A 22,769-nucleotide genomic window follows, 5' to 3' on the forward strand; every position below is an offset into this window, starting at 1 on the left:
GAAGGTTTGCTGACAGTATAACTCCTGAGATGGACTGACCTGCCCAGGGTCCCAACGTCAGCTCAAAGGAACACCTATGGGATGAGTTAGAACGAGGACTCAGCTAGAAGCCCTAACACTTACTTTCTCTAGCTTTGGCTCTTTAACGATAATGTGTTGTTATTCCTCTGCAGTTATTCCGACACCTTATTCCCAGTATCGTTCAAGCTGTCATAAAGGCAAACGGTGAGTCATCTCCTCACTAATAAGTGTCCAGATACTTTTGATCAGATAGCATATATACATGTAGAACATTTTAATGGCAGACTTCTTTTTCGATGTGTGAATTGTTCCAAAAACGGTTGTAATTTTCTGAGATGTAAAAACTGTTAATTGTTTGGAACCATCAGCCTTTATGTCTGCGATAACTGCATCAAGACCGTATAGCATAGCTTCAGTACCATGGGAAGACGACGAGACGATAGAGATTACTGAACACACTTCCCGTGGTGAAGACTGTTGAGTGAGTGGCGAATATCATCAGCCTAGAGAACAAATTTATCACACCAATTTACTTTGCGTGCAGATGCTTGCACTTCCATGAGGTTAGTTGGATAGATCGGATGTTTAGTTACAATGATTTGCTGCTACATAAATGTATTGCTCAATCCATTAAAAATATGCCCTCCTTTTTGCTTCAAAAATTTTTGTTCTTGTTTAGGTTGTACTGTAGTTCTTCTTGCAAAACATGAAAACACAGATCACAAATTATGCTCTCATGAGTGACAATTTCGTCAGGATAATAGTATCCAGATGAAACACATCGAATAAAGAAATAGAAGCAGCAAGTTGTACCAAATATTGGACGGTTGTTGGAGTACTTGGCATTACAAACGGGAGGCATCAAATCAGAATAATGACAAGGTCGTAATTACCACCATAAATGTCTGATTTATTCATCTAGAGCCAATTACAAACATTTACCTGCGAAATCCACATTTGACAAATATTTCCCATTGATATTTTGGATACTTTTTTTTAGTGTAGTTTAGTGGAGTAGGCACTATAAACTGAGCATTATTTGTAAATTCACTATCACCACACAAGCCCAGTGAGCATTTACATTTCTTGATTACTACTAAAAGTGTATCTGAGTTTTTCAAAGCTATGGGTCGATTGGCCCTCAGAGTATGGACTAGATCCAGCTCGTATTTCACAGCTGTTTCGCAGCAACGAGAGTCAATTGAGTACAACAAAACTGTGGAATTGTTGATATGTAATCACCGAGGCGGATCTCTTCGCCTAATTATGGACAAGTTGATAGAACATGCATGAGAACATGAGGGTATTGTACTAGGGAGAGTCATAAAGGGAAAAATTCTTATATTGGCGTGGTAGAGAGAGTCGTGGGGTGGCCATCAGATGAAACAGAAAATAATTGGCAATTCTCATTCAGTGTCAACGTTAGTCATTAGATCAGTCGTCGAACCCCTGCATGTGTTCCTGCATTTCGTTACAGTATTACACATTACTTCTCACTTTATGTTACTTTTGTTATCAATAATAGTGTCTTAAGATGGCTGAAGTATAAACACTTTATGTGGAATAAGACAGCAACAACTAACCTTAAACAAACGACCCAGAATTATTCATGAAGGTTAATATGACTACTGACTTACACCAAGAAGTTATTTCCTTCATATCCGAATATACTATTGTACATGACTTGCATTCATGTTTTAGGTTTCCATACCTCAGCTAGTACAAACGAAACTCTTAGAGGATCACTTTGTTGTCGGTCCGTCTGTCTGTTCGACTTTTATTTTCAGATAATCATTCTGTGAACTACAAATTTTAGTCAATGCCCTGTCCACTCTTGACTCGTTCCATGGCAGAGTAGTTTTGTTTCATAAAAACAAATAAATAAAATGAAAGTCCAATATTGCTAACAAACATAACAAGCATAAATGAAAGACAGTTTCAATCTTTATGAGAATTGCATTTATTATCACAATTTCAACTTTTACATGCTGAAAAATTATATTCTCATCTCTTCACGATCACCGTCGCTGACAACAACCGTGTCCACAGGATACCGATCGGGGGATTCAGTTGTATCAGCGACACACGAAGTATCAATGTGGCATGAGTCTGAAACATACAATTATTTCATTGTTATTACAAGTTATCAAAGAAATCTATAGTACGAGAAAAAATAGATCAGAATTTTATTGGTTTTTTTTTAATGAACGATTGAATGACACACGTTTTCCTAGTGAAGAAGTTTGGTGGTGAATTAACATACTGTAATGCATTCTTGGTGTTTCTTTACATTGAGGGTCATTTTAAATTACTGGAGTAACTATAAAGTGTCACTGACTTGCTATCATGAACTGGTATGTGTAAAACTCAGCACCAAGTTTCTACACGTACATACATATTCCGGGAGCCACCATACGGTGCATGTGGAGGGTACCTTACACCACTGCTAGTCATTCCACTCTCAAATGGAGGAAGGGAGAAAAGACTATCTATATGCGTCCGCACGTATCCTCTCCCCTCTTGTCTTGTGTTCGCTGTCCTTGTGTGAGACGTATGTTCGTGCCAGTTGCATCGTACTGCATTGTCATATATGCCTGTCTCCTAAATTTTCTCAGCAGTGGAAACAAAGTCTTCCTCCCAGGAGAACCCATTTGAGTTCACGGAGAATTTATGTAAAACTCACGTCTCCATCGAATGTAAAAGGTTGCTGAATTTTGACTTATTTTTTTCAACACCTCTTAAATATTAGATCCACAAGTCTTTCAGTATTAGGCACTGCAAACCGTGTATACTGAAAGGTTATCGATCCTTGCTCTAAAAAAACTAGCCAGGTGCAAGTAGGATTCGATCACTGAGGGTTTCGTATGTGTATACAGACAGCTTACCCGTTCCACAAATCGAGAATCTCGACCATTTTTGGCTGTTATCGACACTGATACGTGCAAGATATCGGTTCCAGGGATTCCAACACTTAAGATAATGCTTTTGTTTCAAATCTGACGTCGGATAACACATGTCTAAAGGCGTATTTTTTTCGCTTGATAAAATACTAATTATCAATTTTCGGGTGTTTTCCTTTACTTTTTACTGTGAAATCTTGCTCCTCGCCGAATTTCATCAAATGAGACGTAACTTATAGACTTTGATGAGTAAGGCTTCGAGTATCGAAATATGTGACGTTCATGGCCTTATCTTTTGATTGTGTTGACTCAGAAGTTTCAACTTTTTACTCCGCCAAGGGACCGTAGATATTACCATATCACTTAAATATCAACAAGATACGCCTACCCTTTCCCAAGAAAAAGGAGTCTCAACAGGCGAACGGACGGACAGACAGACGTAACAATTGAGAAAAAAAATTCGTGTGATGTAACTACAGATTTACCGTTATCAGTTTTTTCCATCGGTTGGCAATGCCAGAACGTTACTTTTTGCCACATTTCATGACTCTAGACCAACAGCACGTACTGGTGAGTGACTTCCCGAGTGTGAAAATATGTGGCATAAATGGCCGTATCTTTTAACAGCGTTAACTTAGAAGCTTAAATTTATTACACCGCCAAGGGACCATAGACCTTAGGGTGTGACATAAATTTCAACTTGATACATTTATTCATTCCTGAGGAAAGAGGGACTTAGCAGGCTGACTAACAGACGGAGAAACAGGTATCAAATGACAAAAAATTTTCCGCATTATATTATTGCAGATTTGCAGTTTTCGGATTTTGTGCTTTCGTTTTATTGTCAAATCTTGCTTTTTTGTTATATTTCTTGATTCTAGGTCAACGGGAAGAAGAATAGGTTTTGATGAGTGTGTTTGCATCAGAATATGTGACATAAATGGCGATTGCATTGGCTTCGAAGCTTCAATTCTTTATAACACCAATCGGCTGTAGACCTTCGTGTGTGACATAAATTTGAACTTTGTATGTCTATCTGTTCCTGAGAAAAAAGGGTTTTAACAGCCGAACAGGAAGACAGGCAGGCTGCCAACGAGGTGATCCTAAAGCAGTTGCGTTTTTACCGATTGAGGTATGGCACCTTAAAAAGGAGAGGAAGTCTCTTCATGACCGGGAAATAATGTCACTATTTTAGCGAATTCCGTGACACGAATCAAGCAACCAGTTGAACCTCATTGTCCCTGAATGGCTAATTGAAGATTAGTACAGAGTAATTCCGTAGCTCGAGTTGCCTGGCCACCTGGCTCACCTTTGAAGCAGCAGACTCCCGGCGCAGAGCAGCGGCCGACGCCGCCGGCGCAGCGCATCTCGGGGCTGTCCAGGGCGCAGGGCGCCGTGGAGCGGCAGACGGCGGTGTCCGCGGGGCTGGCCAGCCGGCAGCCCATGCGGGGGCCGCAGCAGATGTGAGGGCCCAGGCACACGCCCTGCCCTCCAGGGCCGCACGGCGCGCACCTCTGCAACACCAGCAGGCCGATCTGTAGCCGCGCTGCAACTACAACAGTCCGTGACCAGCCAGTCTGCCTAGAGTTTAGAGGTGTAAAGATTCTCCCTCCTGCCCCTCTATTCGCTGCAACCACTTAAGCAGCTCAGCATGTCGCGACGGAGACACTAGAGTACCTGTGGACCTGTGGACCTGTGGACCTGTGGACCTGTGGACCTGTGGACCTGTGGACCTGTGGACTCAGGCGCCTTGCCAAGGTTCGCGCTGCTCCATCAGTCACAGGTTCGAGTCCTCCCTTAGGCATGGGTGTGTGTGTTGTCGTTAGCGTAAGTTAGTTTAAGTTAAATTAAGTAGTGTGTAACCCCAGGGACCGATGACCTCAGCAGTTTGAACTTACGACAAATTTCCAAAGTACCTGTGTACTGAAGCACAGCAGGTCAACTTGGGTTTCCGCACGCCCGAGCTTCACAAACCCTGTTCAGCCTGCTGCAGCTGACAGCAGGTTGCGCTATCAATGCAGCATGATAAGTCGGCATATGTTTGCGTACGTTACTTCAAAAATGGTTCAAATGGCTCTGAGCGCTATGGGACTTAACATCTGAGGTCACCAATCCCCTAGAACTTAGAAATAATTAAACCTAACTAACCTAAGGACATCACAGACATCCATGCCCGAGGCAGGATTCGAACCTGCGACCGTAGCAGTTGCGCGGTTCCAGACTGAGGCGCCTAGAACCGCTCGGACACAGCGGCCGGCTGTAGGTACTTCGCTGCAGCTCATTTATCATAAGGGTGGGAGCAGGAAAATGAACAATCCGACCTTAAAGAAGGCTGAGCACAAATTAACGATTGGGAAATATATACCAGTCACGAAACAGAGGCCAAGTCCAGGAGGGGAGAGTTTTCGTGTGTCTGTGAGGCAGTTTCAACTAAATCAGTAAGTGTCTCGCAATACAAATTGTCTAAAAAGTTACTAAACACGCCTTCAGGAACCTCGAGTATGTTAAGCGATGTTTGTAAACTTTACCAGCAGTTACCTCATTCTATAACTATTTTGAAAAAGGACAAAGACACAGGGGCTGATAAGTGACTAGAAATGTATGCTTAGGGCATGAGGCCATTTAGTAGTATGTAGGCAAGCATTGATTGAAATAGGAAACGAATATAACTCAGTAGATATTGCTATAACTGGGGTCAGCCAATGGCCTTGCCGAGGTGGTAGCTCCGGTTCCCGACAACACACCAAAGTTAAGCGCTTTCGAGCTGGGATAGCACTTGGATGAGTGACCATCCGGTCTGCTGAGCGCTGTCGGCAAGTGGGGTGCACTCAGCCCTTTGGTAGGCAAACTGAGGAACTATTTGTTAGAGACGGAGCGGCTCCGGTCTCGTAAACTGACGTACGGCCGGGAGAGTGGTGTGCTGACCACATGCCCCTCCACATCCGCATCCAGTAGCGCCTGTGCGCTGAGAATGACACAGCAGCCGGTCGGTACCGTTGGGTTTTTAAGGCCTGTTTGGGCGGATTTACTTCTCTTATTTTTTTAGCTGGCTGAAACACACTAAGGTTACAGAAAGTAGACTTCCAAAACTTTACTTCAGTTGGCCTTCCAGTGCAATAGACATCTTCAGGAATTTCGACTTTCAGAGATGGTTCTGCTTACTACAGAAAACATGCATTAGAGATGACCTGATGATTGTTCGAATGGAGAATAGCCAGTAGTACTCGAAGAAGGGTGAAGTTTCAGAGATTTGTTCATATCGAAATAAATAAGTAAATAAAGCCGAAATACGCTGAAAAGGAAGAAAAGGACAACTAAAATTTACCATTTTCTGGCCTAAAATGACCCAAGATGAACATATATTTCATTGGGCCACATCTTGTAATAATCGGTTATGAAAAGACTTTTCATTAATGCCGATGTCTGCTCATAACACTGTAATGAAGGCGAACACAATGAACTGCTACGTAGTGTAGCACAATGAGAAGATGAGCGGGCAAACTGCCCGTTCTGCTGACAATGTGCAGCAACTTGTCTGCCTGGCTACTAGACAAACATCCACAGCTTAAAAGTGGAATGTGGACACTTCTGGAAAAGTTTGAGGAGTAGGGACCGAATATTCTACCAGCTGCCCGTGTGCCGGCCACACTATGAGCGTGGATCCAGGCACGCGCTTTGGCTTTTGGGCTCACGTGTCGACACTTCTGCAAGAAGAGTAGCCCACACTGCAACCATGTTGCACATACACTACTGCTTTCTGCTACACCCATTCTGTGCAGAGAGGTAGGAGAATCTTTCTGTCAGCTACAATGTGCAGGGAGCAGCCCCAGCACAAGAAACTCACCTCTGAATATATAATTGATCATATTATGCTAAAACTAAACTCCGCCCGAACAGACCAAGAAGGCTCAACGGTACAGACCGGTCGCCGTGTCACCCTCAGACCACAGACGTCACTGGATGCGAATATGGAGCGGCATGTCGTCAGCATACTGCTTTCCAGCCGTGTCTCAGTTTACGAGACCAGAGCCGCTACTTCTCAGCCAAGTAGCTATTCAGTTTGTCTCACAAGGTCTGAGCACCCCACTTGCCAACAGCACTTGGCAGACTGCATGGTCACCCATCCGAGTGCTAGCCCAGCCCGCTTACATTCGGTGATCTGAGGAAACCTGGTGTTACCGCAACGGCAACGCCCTTGGCTATCATATGACACTATCTAACAAAAAAAGTGAGCATCCAGAAGACATGGTCAGTTATCAGTGTGACTTCATACATGTACACACCATAACCGGATATGTAAATGATTAGAGTCACAATTCTCTCTTACCAGTAGGATGCTAACCAGAGTACATTAGTTTTGTTTGCGTTTAGTGTTGTTGCAGGCTCTGTCAGGGTGAATAAGGGGCGTGAACATTTTCAGAGTGATCGCGGTGACGGACACAGAGATGCAGCGTACCTGTGTGAGACAGTGTTATCAGCAAACTGACATGTTTGAAAGTGGTCTCAGTCTCCATTTGCCTCCCTGATGCCGTATCTTACTGACAACCATTAGCAGTACATGCATCACATAGTGACGATATATATATATATAAATTGCACTATACAAGTCAGAATCAGATTGTAGTTTGTCATTAAGTCTAGACAGTTTCAGTGCGACCTTAGTAGGTCAATTATGGACGCCCATCAGTAGTACAATGGATGATGCAAGTGAAAATTTGTGCCATACTGGGACTCGAACCAGGATTGCCGGTTTATCTTTCCCTAGGATATCCGAGCACGATTTATAGACGAACCCAAATTTCCCCGTGTTGTCAACCCTGTGTCTACACGTGAGTCGTTCTCGGATCGCCTAATGGTAAAACAATCACTCCCCATCAGCGAAAAATCCGGATTACAGTCCCAGTCCGGCACAATTTTTCACTGTCGTCATTCCATTATACAGCTGATGATGCCCATATTCGCAACTGTATTTTATAACGGCTGTAGTCGCTACAGTGCCTCTTCCATCAAGAACATTGCATCGTACTTCTGAGCAACGCAGGCACTGCAATAAGTGCAGTAAGTTCTGAAATAGTCACTCGTGTACTGCAATACAACCACGCCATGCCCTTTTTTTTCGAACCAGACTACAACTATGACGCGCTTCCGCTAATGTCAGTGGTGTATTATATCATCTCTCTACCGAGACCAGTGCTGACAACGCAAAGGAACCTCGCACTAGCTGGTACCGCACGTCCAATTCAAGTCTCCCCGTTCTACGCAGTTCCTCATTGTTGCTGAGTCACAGTCACGATGTTCGACAGAGGTAAAAGCAGCAGGCGTTTCTGGCACCTGCCAGAACACCAAGATAGCGTACCTACTGGGGAAGTACACTTGGACCAGAAACTAAAGGCTATTGACATCGGTCTCCCTTAACAAGACTTTTCCATACTCCTGAAGAGGACAGACCCACCAAACCCGAACAGAGAGAGATGACTTAACAGTAAACATGACGTGAAGACAATTTGAAGAGAGTTAATAAATTTGTTAATTGTTTAAATAGCGGGAAGTTTTAAGGAGGAAACAGTAGACAGCGCAGCGAGTGAGAACATGGACGGCTTACGTGTTGCAGGCCGGCCCTCTTGCCCCCACGGGGACAGTTGGTGATGAGACAGGCGGCCGCGATGCTGACAGCTACGGTGAGCAGTACTGCTTGCTGGAACCTCATGGCTGCTGTGTGCCGGTCGAGTCGCGTCCACCGCTTTTATACCCCCACAGCCGTCCGGGACTGGAATACTAACGATGCCCACCGTACAGGCCATCTTGTCCTCACTGCTTCCAACCCCCTCCCACATCCCCTGTTTCTTTCCACACACGTGTGTGTATGTGTGTGTGTGTGTGTGTGTGTGTGTGTGTGTGTGTGTGTGTGTGTGTAAGTGTAAGGGTAGAATGATGCTTAGAAGGAAAGAAACTAAGCGGCCCCCAATTACCCTATTAAAGATAAAAAAAACAATAGAAGAGCTCGGCATAATCTTTGATGGGCAATTAAATTGAGAAAACAAACTCTTGCAAAACGCAGTCAGTCGCTGTGTTGCCTACATATAACCCAGAGAGATATGAAAGCTTTTGTCTCCCGAAAGTAAACGGACATTATTCCAGTCTGTAGTCTGTATCAAACGGTGCCTGGCGGAGGGTACTCTGTATTGTCATAGTCGTTTCCCTTCCTGTTCCGCTCGCAGATGGACCTAGGTAAGAACCTTTGTTTGTATCCAGCCGTATGAGCCCTAACTTGTCGTATTTTATCTTCGTCGTCCTTTCGCTTAAAGTATGTGGGCGGCAGCAGCATCATTCTGGAGTCAGGCTCTAATGCTGCTTCTCTAAATTTTCTCAGTTGTGTTGCCTGAGAAGAACGTCGCCTTAGCTCGAGATATTGCCATTCGAGTTCCCGAAGCATTTCCGTAACACTTGCTTCCTGCTGGAACTTCCCGATAACAAGTCTAGCAGCCCGCCTCTGAATTGCTTCGGTGTCGTGCTTTAATCTGACCTAGTGCGAATTCAAAACACTCGTGCAGTACTGAAGAATAGGTCGCACTGGCGTTCTATATGCAGCCTCCTTTACGGATGAACTGTACTTTCCTAAATTTCTCCCAACAAAATAATCACTGTGTGTCTTGCGTATTGTTAGATGTCACTCTCTTCATGAGAAATAAGAGCGAATTCTTGGTGCAGCTGAAGTTTCGGAATTGATGAGCAGTCGAGGTAAACGCGAGCTTTACAAATCCGAGCCGAAATGATGTCTTCAGTATTTTTCCGTTGTTTCTCGTTCAGCCTTACCGAGCTACAGAAAGCAGCAGTTTACCATTTCTCCAGGTGCAAAACAGCAACACATGCAGTCACAGAGCTAGGAGTTCTGCATTCCAGTTGGCGATCTGCACAGTAATGTGATGCACTGGAGACACGAGGTATATCCTCGTGCAGTCCTAGGCTGCTAAAAGTTGATTCCACCCACGAATTTCAGGAAGGTGTTGAGAGAATGAAATTTTCACTCTACAGCGGAGTGTGCGTTGATATGAAACTTCCTGGCAGATTAAAACTGTGTGCCTGACCGAGACTCGAACTCGGGACCTTTGTCTTTCGCGGGTAAGTGTTCTACCAACTGGCGGAAATTAAAGCTGACAGGTCGTGCTTGGGTTGCTCAATTGGTAGAGCACTTGCCCGCGAAAGATTAAGGCCCCGAATTCGAGTCTCGGTCCGGCACACAGTTTTAATCAGCCAGGAAGTTTCACATCAGCGCACACTCCGCTGTAGAGTGAAAAGTACATTCTAGAAACAACCCCCAGGCTGTGGCTAATCCATGTCACCGCAATATCGTTTCTTCCAGAAGTGCTAGTTCTGCAAGGTTCGCATGAGAGATTCTGTGAAGTTTGGAAGGAAGGAGACGAGACACTGACTGAATAAAAGCTGTGAAGACGGGGGGTGAGTCGTGCTTGGGTAGTTCAGTTGGTAGAGCACTTGTCCGCGAAAGGCAAAGGTCTCGAGTTCGAATCACGATCCGGCACACAGTTTTAATCTGCTAGGAAGTTTCAAGGTGTTGAGAGTTTTCGCACATTTATCCAACTGTAATGTGACCCAAGAATAGGCTTTACCTATCCAACCGAAAAGATGTAGCTTTCAAAACACATTTTGTTCAGCTGCAAAAATGGTTCGAAGGGCTCTGAGCACAATGCGTCTTAACTTCTGAGGTCATCAGTCACCTAGAACTTAGGACTACTTACACCTACCTAATCTAAGGACATCCCACACCTCCATGCCCGTGTGAGGATTCGTACCTGCGACCTAGAGGTCGCGCGGTTCCAGACTGTAGCGGCTAGAACCGCTCGGCCACCCCGGCTGGCTGTTCAGCTTCAGTCGATAGTAAATCAACATAAACTACAAAAGTAAGTAATTAGCCTTTTTAAATACCAATACTTGGAGCTTAAGATTTAAGTGCTGCACTAACTTAAATTTAATACGAAGGGCCTTCAATAAGTGATACAACACATTTACTTTATGGAAGCACGTTGGATTTATTCAGAATATATACCATATTATTCCCCGCTGTTTTGCCTTTTTTTAAGTCATCTGTCTTCTGACTGGGGATCTACCCTTCCACCACGAATTCCTCTCCCGTGGCAGCCTTTTCATCGCAGAGTACCACTTGCAACGCACGTCCTAAATTATTTGCTTGATGTATTCCAATCTCTCTCTTCTTCCACATTTTTACCCTCTCCAGCTCCCCGCAGTACCATGGAAATTATTCCCTGATGTCTTAACAGATGTCCTGTCACCCTGGCCGTTCTTATTGTCAGTATTTTCTACATATTCTTTTCCCCTCCGTTTCTGTGCAGAACCTCCTCGTTCCTTACCTTATCCGTCCACCTAATTTTGCAACACCTGTAGCAGTAAGGCGTACTGGCGACAATTTACACGAAATGAGCACGTTAGAGGAGTCAGAAGAAAGAGACTTGGCAGAATTAGGGAAGAGGCTATGCAGGCTAAAGAGGACGGGGAATAACGAGAAAGTACTAGCAAAGAACACATGGACAATGTGGATGAGGAATGCAGAAAGCATTTCGTCACGGTACAGAGCTATACGCACTATCCTGGCGGCGATGCTTCGCAACTCCCGAAAATGTGGGTGGATACGTTCCATGATTCTTTATCGACTTCTTCGGGCCACAAGCTAAGAGTTAAGTCCGTGTGTGATTACTTACGTGATGAGGCCCGTGCTATAATGCAAGAAAAAGTAGACAGATGCGTCACTTTCGAGGGATTTTGTAGGCTGTTCCTTCAGGTAATTATGGTTACAATCAATGGAAACCGTTGAATAATACGCGAAATAGTAATGAGAGAAACGATAGTACTCGGAATGGGAATCGCAGAAGCGATGGGGGAAGGTACCAGAGTAATAGCAGTTGGCATCAAGGAAACGATGGAGGTGGACAGTACAGGACATATAATTATGGTGCTGAACGACGGCAATGTAACGATAGTAGAGGTAATGGTGGTGGAAATGATGGGAGGCCGGCCAAGGAGTAGAAGCGAACAGAGGTAATGAGGACAGGAGAAACAGAATTTGACAGCTATGCGACGGGCCTGTCAACGACAGAAATGTCGTATGGAATAGTATTATAACAGACTACGGCGAAATTAGAGAGACGTTTTTGGAAGAGAATGACGCAAAATAAAACGCGAGACAGACGATCATTAGCATAGAAATTAATAATATGATAATTCCGTTTATAGTGGACTCGTGGAGTCAGACGAGCGCAGTGAAAGAAGATGTATTTCTAGCGTGCAGCGCAACCAAAACGTGGTCAATGTTACAACTACAAAAACCATAGTGTGAGGGGCTATGGGAGACAAGTGTGTGGAGGTAAAAAGGCAGACACAGATAGAGTAGGAATACTTAGGACAGACGCTCAATGTTGTGGTATCGATAATTCCCACATTATCGCTTGAGGGAATCCTGGATATGATTTTTTTTGGTAGACATAAGGTGCACATAGACATTGGAAGAAATAGAGTAAGTTTACAAAATCAAGACGTAGAAGTTCAGATACCAATCGATGAATGTAAAGAGGTAGGGCTTTCCTTCACAATAAGTTTAGCGTTGGAGGTGAGAAGAGATGGGAAAATGTGGTCCGAGGATAAACAAGAAAGGAAAGTAAATAGCAGATTAGGGATTGAGGATATATGAGAAGAAGAGATACATGTCAAAATTGTTCACATGAAGGAGACCTTCGAGTACAGAGAGCTTAGGGAAATTCGTAGAAGACGCTCCAGGATCTTTCAGCAAACAACTGGGACCATACCTGGGTTCGTGTATAAATTCAGCGTGAAACCGCACCAACAGTTTCAGGCGCAGGTATATTCAATTCCACTGGTGTACAAAGAGTGGGTGGAAAAGAGATCAAAATCATGCTGGAGCAGGAGATAATCGAACCAGAGTTTAGTTCGTACAGCAGTCCGCTTGTATGTATTGAGAAAAACGACAAGAGCATCCGGTTGGTTTTGGATTCACGTGGGGTTAACAAAATCGTAGTATCGGATATAGATCGGCCAGAAACACTTGAGGAGTTGTTACACCGTTTCCGTCGGATAAGCGTGCTAAGCTCTGTCGATTTGTAGAGAAACTTCTGGCATGTGAAGTCGGACACCGCAACGCATATCGTAAGTATACGGCATTCTTATGCTATGGAAAGTAGTTCCAATTCCGCAAGCTTCCGTTCCACCTGAACGTATCGTCAGCGACATTCATTAGGGCACTGTATACTGTGATTCCGGAACAGTTTAGAAACAAAGTAACGTTATACATCGATGATGTACTCATAGCGCAGAACAATTGGGTCGAACATAACAGAACGATAGAAATTTTATTAGATGCTTCTGTTATGTCTGGAGTCACTGTGAACCTGCGTAAGTCAGAATTTGGCAAGGAGCAGATAGATTTCTTAGGGCATGTCATATCCCCAGAGGGGATTAGGCAGGAGCCGGATAAATTATACGCGATTAGGGATTTTCCGGTACCGAAGACAAAGGGACAAATACGAGATTATCTGTGTTTAATCAATTTCTACAAGAGGTTTATTCAAATCAAAGGAATGACTACGCCACGACTCTACTACTTAAGTGGAAAGAAGGCTTTTTGGTCCTGGGATGCTGTGGCGCAGGACGAATTTGAATTATTAAAAACGGCACTGTTCGAGGCTTCTGTACTAGGACATCCAAATTTGGATAAGGAGATCTGCTTGGCGACCGATAGCTCACGTTGCGAGCTGGGAGTGACCCTGTTCCAAGAAATCGAGCGAGGAGGAACTATCATACAGCAACCAATTGCCTTTGCAGGTCGAGTACCGAGAAAAGCATAGAAAAACTATTTGGTTACTGTGCTTGAGGCTTTGGCGATCGTGTGGGGATTTAGTAAGTTCCGGTACTACTTGTACAGGCGTCTTACTAAGATCTACACTGATCATAAAACGCTCCTGTTGCTGTCGTCCGCCAAACTGACACACAGAAGGGTGATGAGATGGACACCGTATCTGCAGGATTTCGTAGTACATTTACCTGGGAAGGAAAACGTAGTTTCAGATGCTCTATATCGCAATCCATTAGGGAACGACAAGACTGAGGATACAGACATAGGGAAAACTGGACTGATTTAATGTATATGCTTGAAATGCCATCTCAAAGTTATGTTAGAGACGCTAGAGGGGAAATAGGAATTTTCCAACTGAGAGACTTTGTTTTGAGGATGGTTAGAGATAAACAGGTGCAGCAAAATAACCGAAAGCTCGATTAATTTTACAGGATAAATGATAATATTTTGTTTTGCAGAAGAGTGCAGTCAGAGATTTGGGTCATTTCTGTATCAGTTGTACTGGTAAACAAGGTAGTACGGCACGTGCACTTTTGCTACGGACATTACAGATCTAGAAAATGTATTTTACGTCTTAGGGAATCGGTGTATTTCATGAACATGGAGAGGAGAGTTAGATTGGTTCTTAAGAAGTACGTTACTTGCCAGAAAGCAAAACCGTTAACAGTCTCAACGAAACCTCCCATCCATCGAGCCTTACCGAATAGATTGAGAGAATTAGCAGCCGCACATTTCTGGGCCACTGCCTATGTCGATAGACGGGTTTAGATACGTGCCAGTAACTTTTGAGCTAGTGTCAAAGTATGTCACATTGACGCCATTAAAGAGGACCACGGCAAGAACTGTAGCTAGGGGAGTAGAAAGAGGAAGGTGGGGGGAGGGGGTGAAAAAATGATCTCTGTTAATGGACATCTGTATATATCTATAGTTTAGCAGAGAATGTGCGGAGACGAAGAATCAAACCAATTTCATATCACGCTATCACCCGGCGAGCAATCCATGTTAACGGATTATTAACGAGTTATGGTAGTTGTGCAGTATTTACTGTAATAGAAATCAAAGGAGCAAGAGTGTCTATTTAAGAGAGTTTGAGGAGATTTTGAAAGAGATGCCATTTGGTGTAACAGTGTTGGCGCCAGTTACTGTCATGTATAATCAAGCGGCACCAGATGTTTTTAGAGATATTGTGAGGTACTTAGAAGGCACAATTACGAGGCATAGGGAAATAGTTACACGCTCTATTGAAGGGATTAAAAAAAGGGATGTAGAAAGGGTAAAAGGGCAAAAAGGGAAAATTAGAGAAAAACAGTTATCGAGGGGAGATATGGTGTTAATTACGGCGCACAGATTGTCGAAGAAACATCGGTTTCAAACAGACAAATTGTTTAACGTGTTTTACGGGCCATTTAGAGTAAGGAGAGTTATCCATAAGAATGCAGTGGAAGTTGAAACTTTGAGAAGTAGTCATTCAAGGGGATCACACCACATATGTAATGTAAGAATATGCAACAGTTTGTGAAATATAGAAATAAGAGAAGAACAGACTGACAATAGTAGTTAAGGCTGAGGTGAACTAATGTAAAACAATAAAGCTAAGTATGTAGGCCAAAGGACGACTAATCGTGAATCAAGTGAGCTGAAAATACGTGTGACGGTATGTTGCAGGATTGAAATAATGATATTTTTTATGTGAATTAGTCGTGCTAATTTTATATGTTTTATTTTGGTGCCGCGATGATGCGAGTCTTTGAAGATACGTTTTGAAGCCGCGATGAGGGGAGCTTTATTATACTGTGTATGTGCAAGTTGGTGTAGGCTATACTGAGCCGTTATGTAGTTTTATTGTATTGCTATGAGCAGGTGAGATTATGTTAATAATAAATATGGCAGAACAGAACCAAATGAACGGGAAACAAGAGGAATGAAAAGTAATAATGAGGTCTACATATAACGGGAGATAGAGAACGGAAAAGCGGAGGCAATGAAAGACTAAAATTGAAGAATTATTGAGTTAGTCGTAAAATGATTAATTAAAAACATCTAGAGAGAGGGGGACAATATGTTGCAATATTTGAATGGTTGTATTAATTTTCTTTGTTTCTACGCCTATGTTCCAGGAGGTAGTGATGTTTATGTGTAGAGAAACTTGAGGTCTACGAGTGACAAAGAAGGAAGAACGAGGCAGACAGGTTGAACAAAATTAGAAAGTGCCAAGTTATAAGAGCAACAGGTGGTATATCTTTTTTTTTTGTTATTTGTGCAAAGGAGGAGTGAGAAACGTCCACTGCTGTGAATCTGTGTGAACAACTGAGTACTACATAGTGAGTGATTTCAAATGGATGCATAATAGCAGAGGATGTGACTGGGAATCTTGGAATTATGAGGCCAAACAAGTAGACAGAAGACTGTATACATGATGCATAAATGCTGAGTGATGTGTGAACCAGGAGATTAGCCTGGATCCCCTAAACTGAACATTAAATCCTTGACCCAACCTAAACGTAAGTGACAGTTATATTCAAAGTAACAGGAATATTTTCCGTGTGGTATTATGATCTATTGTAATATAAGAACTTTTGGGGTTAAGGTGTAAAGTGATAATTATGTGATTCATAGTACGTAAGTATGATAAGTAAGATTGTAAGATAGGGAAAATACTAAGAATTGTAGGCTTGTGCAGATCATAGAGAAATGTCACAACCGGAGATATGCATGGGCGTGCCATGGCACAGAGAGTGAAAGCGCGCGGCAGTACAACAGGAGGCACGAGCGAGTGTGGCAGAGCGAGGACAATGGGCGCTTACTGCCATGGTACACACGTCAAAGCTCAGCAGCATTACAGAGACACGGGGAGTATTTAGATGGAACTATAGTAACTAGTGGATAAAGTGCTTTGTGTGGACTTCAAGACTGAGTGCAGAATAAGAAAAATCATAGACGCCAAGGTGGGTCGTAACTTTAGGGAAACAGTAGGATGCATGTGAAAATGTACAATTGAGAGTGATTATATATAAATGTTTGCTAACTGTAGCAATGGACAAAATTATGAATTCAGGACTTGAAGCTTGACGATGTCAACAAAATAATTCCTTGTACTTTTTCAGTATATTGATGTTATTTTGGATTGTAGGTTGTATTTTGGAGTAAGAGGTGTAATTTGGATGAAGGGGAATATAAAGAGTGGTAAACTTCTCACTAAAGTCAATCCTGATAAAGTGTTTTGTATTACTGAATTTTGATGAAGTGAGATGTCATACCAAGTTACTGTGGGCTATACAAAGTGAGAGGTGTTGAGAGGAGTGTACATGTATAAATTTTAAGATTTAGGAGTTGAAAGAGTGCCAATGTACATGAAAATAATGTTTTTCAATATCCATTGTGTTTTGGGTGAGACATTCGTCATAGTAAAAGCAATATGACATTGTGAGGGGGCACTCAACTAGTACCAGTGTATATAAAAATGATGCTGTGTAGAAAATCCTTTGTGTAATTTACCTTCTAATTTGTCATAATTGTTAATCTCAGGCAGCAATTAGGTACACTTCTGATATATTAGTTGACGGACAAGCTTATAACGTCATTTAGGTCGACAATCATGTACTCAATTATTATTTTTATATTTTGTTAACAATTTCAACAAATTTCCTGCTATATGTCTTGGGAAGTGGACCAGTACAAAGGTTAGGCTCTCCTTTGTGCTAGCTCATATATAACAAATTTCACATCATATTTGAAAAAATGTGGCAGAATGCTCTCACATGGCAAGACCATTGTCTGGCCAATTTTTTAACGGAAGTTGTTGGTGATGAGAGGAGGCTGTTGACTTGAGAAATGGCAACTCTTATTTATATTTATAACTATCTAACAATTCTTAATGCAACTGATCGTGTGTACTTCTGAGAACACGAGTTTGATCGAAATAAAATCATTTTTAGGTCATAATTATATCATTTAATTTACTAAGCACAGAATTACTCTCGGTGTCTCCAAACCAACACCAAGTTATAAAAGAATGACCAGTTGAACTGAACTGTCTTTATTGATTGAATATTTCAAGAATGCCCACTGTCTCCTATATTTCCTTATCCAATTGAGTCCACAGCAGGACGGAGAAAGAAATGAAAGTGTGAAAATAACTGCAGGAAGAATTTTTGGGGAGATAATAAGGATCAAACGATATTTAGCGATTGTGGGTGTACGATAAGGGACAACTAGTCGATAGAAACTCTCAAACTTCAGCCTTTGGCTGTAGAGAGGTGTAGGAAGGTTGGACAGTCTGAAAAACTAACGTTTCAGTCTTTGGGAGGAAAAGCGCGGGATCTTTCTCATTGTGTAGAAGGGAGGTTGGGTCGGCAACTTTAAACCGGGGAAATTCTAAGTCGCTGATTGGTTGGGAGCCGCCCCCACCATGAGCGGTCAGGCGAGCAGAACGGTAGCGTGGCTGCGAGTCGTGGGATGCTGCTGAAGACTTGGACGAGAGTGACCGCTTTTCTGAAATGGGTCATGCCATGCTCGATTTAAGTGTGGGAAATGTGTCTTATTTATGTTTAATGGTTTCACATTAGGTAAACAACCTTCTTTTGCAGCAAGACATACAATTTCATGGTGAATAATTTAATCTAATTTGTTTGTGCAAGGAAGTTCTTTATGAAAAACTGAAATATTTGAGTGCATGTGGCAATTTATTTAGTTTTACACCTGGCACTCACAACGTGGGGCTGATGAACAATTTTATAACTAGTGGATGCACGCGTGCTAGGGACCTATAGCATGTAAGTAGGAAGTGTTTTATTACATGAAATATGCGTGTTAAATTAAGTACTGTTACAAATTTTCAATTTCCTTACGTAGCTGCAGTCTTGCTAGATTTAATAACGTGGTCGCTTTGTTAAGGACACGTGATATCTCGTGTAAATGCGTGTGTCGAAATTTAACAAACCAAGAGAAGCTAATGCTTGCTTACTCATGTTTATTGGAATGCAGAATCACGTTGGGAGATTTTCTGAATAATTAAAACTTCAAAGCGGGTAAAGAGATTAGTAAACTGATAACGTAGCCATGAAGTTTTGCTGCAAAAAAATAATTAGTTCATCTCGAATGTGTATATTTTGTATGTGTAATTTTGGAAGGGTATTCATATTTCAGAGGGTAAATTTGTGTCGGGGATAGGCAGCAGTACAATAGTGGCTATCAAAGTGCATAATCAAATAGGCGCGAAGGTTATATGTATTTTGGTTTTCGGTGGAATAATTTTGAGTAGAGATAGTTACTGTATGGTGACAGTCGGAACTGCTAACGACTCGATCCTTCCTTTCTCCTGTGCACATGTTGGTGCAGTAATTGTGTGTGCATATTGATTAATGGGTACAGTTGTGGAATATTCTTTTCTTCCGATCCAAAAGTGGGCACTTGTGTTAATAAGAGATACCATTCTGTAGGGGACCATAGTTTTAGTAAAAAGTCAGATGCGTTAACGATAAATAAAGATACAAAGTCAGATGCGTTAAATTTTACATTGTTAATAAGAAAATCAGATGCATTTAAATTACATTGGGGAATCTGATACACAGTTCATACTGCGTAAAGATCAGCCGCGATAATATTTCTTTAAAGAAGTGAATTTCTTTGTTCTTATAAATATCTGAAATGCTCAATGAAGAAACCAATTTGTTCTATAAAAATTCATATTTGAGTCGGAACATTCTTTCTATAAGAATAGACAAACCTTTGATTATTTTGTTTTATTATTCGTTGAAAAAGAAATGTTATTCAATAATTTTACTAAATGTTAAAATATCAATCATTGGGCCAAGCGGAATTGACATAGCTTTCATGTTTGGGCATTTATGCAAAGGTCTCGATCATAAATAAATAAATTGCACATAGTGTTAAACTGAAGCAGCAGTGGCTACCTTGCAAATATAATCATACAGTGTTTAATAAGAATTTATGAGTCAAAGGTCTCATGTTATAAGAAGACACTTGAAACAATGAAACCTTTTGTAGACTTCATTCATGTAATCATACTTTACCAACATGATGGGAGCTAGCAAAGTCATTAAGGTCTTTTAGCATTAGCAATGCCTGATTTAATTCAGCTACTCTCCATCACCTTTGATTTAATTTTGTTGATCTTCATCTTATAACCTCTTTTTGACACAATGTCCATTCGAATCAACTGCTTTTCTGAGTCTTTTACAATGTCGAATAAGTTTAGACTACAATGTGTTATGGAACTGTTCCTCACCCTGTTAGTCTTCTTATCAACTGTGTTTGCTTCTAATTCATGTTCTGTTACTGGGCTGACAGAACACACAGAACATCATCTCTATTGCTTCATAGCTACTTCTCTGCGGGTTCTTGCAAGATTGATGTGTATGATCTATCGGCACTAGTATGACATCTGTTAAAGTCAGTTGTAATATACAAAAACAAAAAGTTGAATGCTGCCATGACAGTGCTAAGTTCAGCAACAACGTGAAAGTCAATGATGAAAACAATACATTCGAATCCAATGCTCTAGCAACATATACCTTTAAATTGTTCCTTAAACAGGTTGACATAGAAGAGAACCGTATGAGGAACGCAAGAGCTTCTTGATAGGCACAAGCAACTGCTGACGCTGCCCTGTGACTAGCATTTACAGTACACAAGGAGGGGCCCAGAACATATGTCAATCATTACATTGTTCGTGGCTGACGTAAACTATGTTCCGACGTTAGCTGCCCCCTGGCGAAAGAGCAACTTGAGCAAGGGGGGAGGGGGCAGTGGGTGTCCATTGTCAGGGTATGAGGCACTGTGGGGACAGCACATCCGTTGGCAATCTCGACATACCACATGAATGGCCAATCCGTCTCATGGATGTTAACTATGGGTAGCCCTCCCGAAAGCATTTTAGAGACAGAGAGCGAAATCTGATAATAGAGACAGAGTGGGGTGGTTTCAGTACCCAATGCAGAATAGCAGCACCATCCAGAGTTGGTGCATTTGAAGTAATTTGACTTGATTTCTTGCACTCACCAATGTAGAACAGTAAAGAATTAGAAACGGCGTTAAAGTTGACTCTGTGGACACTTCGCCTGTTCGTATTGAACATTTGCTGTTTGAAAGCCAAAATCACTCGTCCCACCCCACTATTATAAAGTAAGTGGGGAGGTACGAAATCGATTTGTAGTAGGATTCTGGGAGATATATTGTGTTCTAAAATTACGACATACTTCGAAGAAAACGATCTCTTGTCAATCTCAAGCACCGATTTAGAAAATTTTTTCATACTACTGACTTTTTATTCGCCCCATTTCAGTCGACAGGGGATTCACATTGATTCCATATTTCTATATTTTCAGAATGCTTCTGGCACCATCCCTCACAAGTAATGTCTAATCAAAAAAAAATTCTGTGAGACTGGATTCTTATTTTTTATTTAACTTAGAACGAAGTGTAGCTATTGAGTGAAGTGTCATGCATTTACACTTGAGTGAGCTAGTTACATTTATGTAATGCTAGCCTTGAAATATGTCATCTATGACAAAGCTTTTAGTAATTTTATATTTGTACAACGTCTAAGAGTGATCTAAAATTGTTTGGACTATTATTAAAGCAATCTTATTATTTCGAAGAGTTTAGTAACTGCTTAAATGGGTCTTTTTCCTAACCACTTTTGATATACACTGCAATGCTTTTCTTAGGCGTTGCTGCAATGACTTCGAAACATCCAATAAACCACAGTGCGTGTCTTCAATAGTAGGAGCAGGAATAGTATAACCTTATCTCTTGATTTTATCACCTGAAAAAACATACTATTTGCTAAAAAACCTGATCGATACTCCTGAGTGACAAAAGCTAAGAGTTGTTTCTGTATATTCATCTAAAATCATTAACAAGGATTTTCCTGAAATTTAATTTCTTGACTTTAATGAAAAAATGAAGCAAGCAAACACAGTTTCCTACAACTCAAATTAACCACGAATTACGGCAATGCGATTATCTCAGTAGATGAGCATAACTTAAGAAACTAAATAATCACTTTTCTATAGGCTGGAGGCATATCCTCTGTCTCTTCTTTTACGTCTCATTGATACTGATGAACAAACATTTATACTGCCAATAATAATATTTTATTTAACAACAGGACAATGCATAATTACTTGAAAGAAAGGAACTAATTAGCTACAAGTAATAAGAACACATCTTATTACAAATCATCTTGACAGGGATGTTGTCCAAACTAATTAACATGAACATATCCTAACGTAACCGTTCCTCCCCTCACAAATGTAACTATAAAACAAAAACGTTTTCGCCTGTTTAGCTGCAACATAGACGTGTAAGCAGTGAGCAGTTAACACATTACCGTATCTTATCAAACAATTAAACAATAATTAATTAAGTAGTGTCAGCGTCTCGTGTGAAACATATATCTGCTGCTCGTCGTGTTGCATTTCTTGGCTACAATTCTGCTGGATTTGTGGTGCAAAGAGTTGCGACATAGATCTGGACTCGAAAAAAATTGCATTCGCGTTAGGTACATATCTGAGACGACTTACTTTTGTGAATGGAACAACTCGATGTCTCCATATTTACTGCACAAAATTAACTGTTTAACGTGCACACTAGCCGTCAACTGTATTGCACCACTGAAGACGGCCTGGCTGGACTCGTTGTGATATCTGAGGGGCTGCTGGTGCTCCGTCGTTCTAAAGGCAAATCGAGTATCATAGAACAAATTCCTAAGCAACTTAAAGTAAACAAAGTTGTTAGCGAAAAATGTAAGTAAATATCAAAATGACTGGATAAGTCCTTTAAGATTAGTGATGCTGATGAAGCCAGATAGTTATCGTTTAAACCAAATAAATGTTTACGACGTATATTCACAGATATGTGGATTGTGGCTCACATGCATTGCACACTAAAAATGAAAACAAGAAATATTTAATTATTAAGTTTTGAGC

The 22,769-nt window shown here is 41.6% G+C and overlaps 1 protein-coding gene across 2 annotated transcripts in view; it reads right to left on the reverse strand.

The window, feature by feature from the left end:
* Nucleotides 1-2,011: 2,011 nt before the first annotated feature.
* Nucleotides 2,012-22,769, reverse strand: part of LOC126281711 (oxytocin-neurophysin 1-like) — a 58,473-nt gene continuing 37,715 nt past the window's right edge. For both annotated transcript variants that reach the window (XM_049980886.1, XM_049980885.1), the window contains exon 3: nt 2,012-2,130. In XM_049980886.1, the coding sequence (XP_049836843.1) occupies nt 2,018-2,130 (113 nt within the window). In that variant the 3' untranslated portion in view covers nt 2,012-2,017. The remainder of the gene's footprint in view (nt 2,131-22,769) is intronic.

This window comes from Schistocerca gregaria, chromosome 7 (genome assembly GCF_023897955.1).
Source record: "Schistocerca gregaria isolate iqSchGreg1 chromosome 7, iqSchGreg1.2, whole genome shotgun sequence".
NCBI classification, from domain to species: domain Eukaryota; kingdom Metazoa; phylum Arthropoda; class Insecta; order Orthoptera; family Acrididae; genus Schistocerca; species Schistocerca gregaria.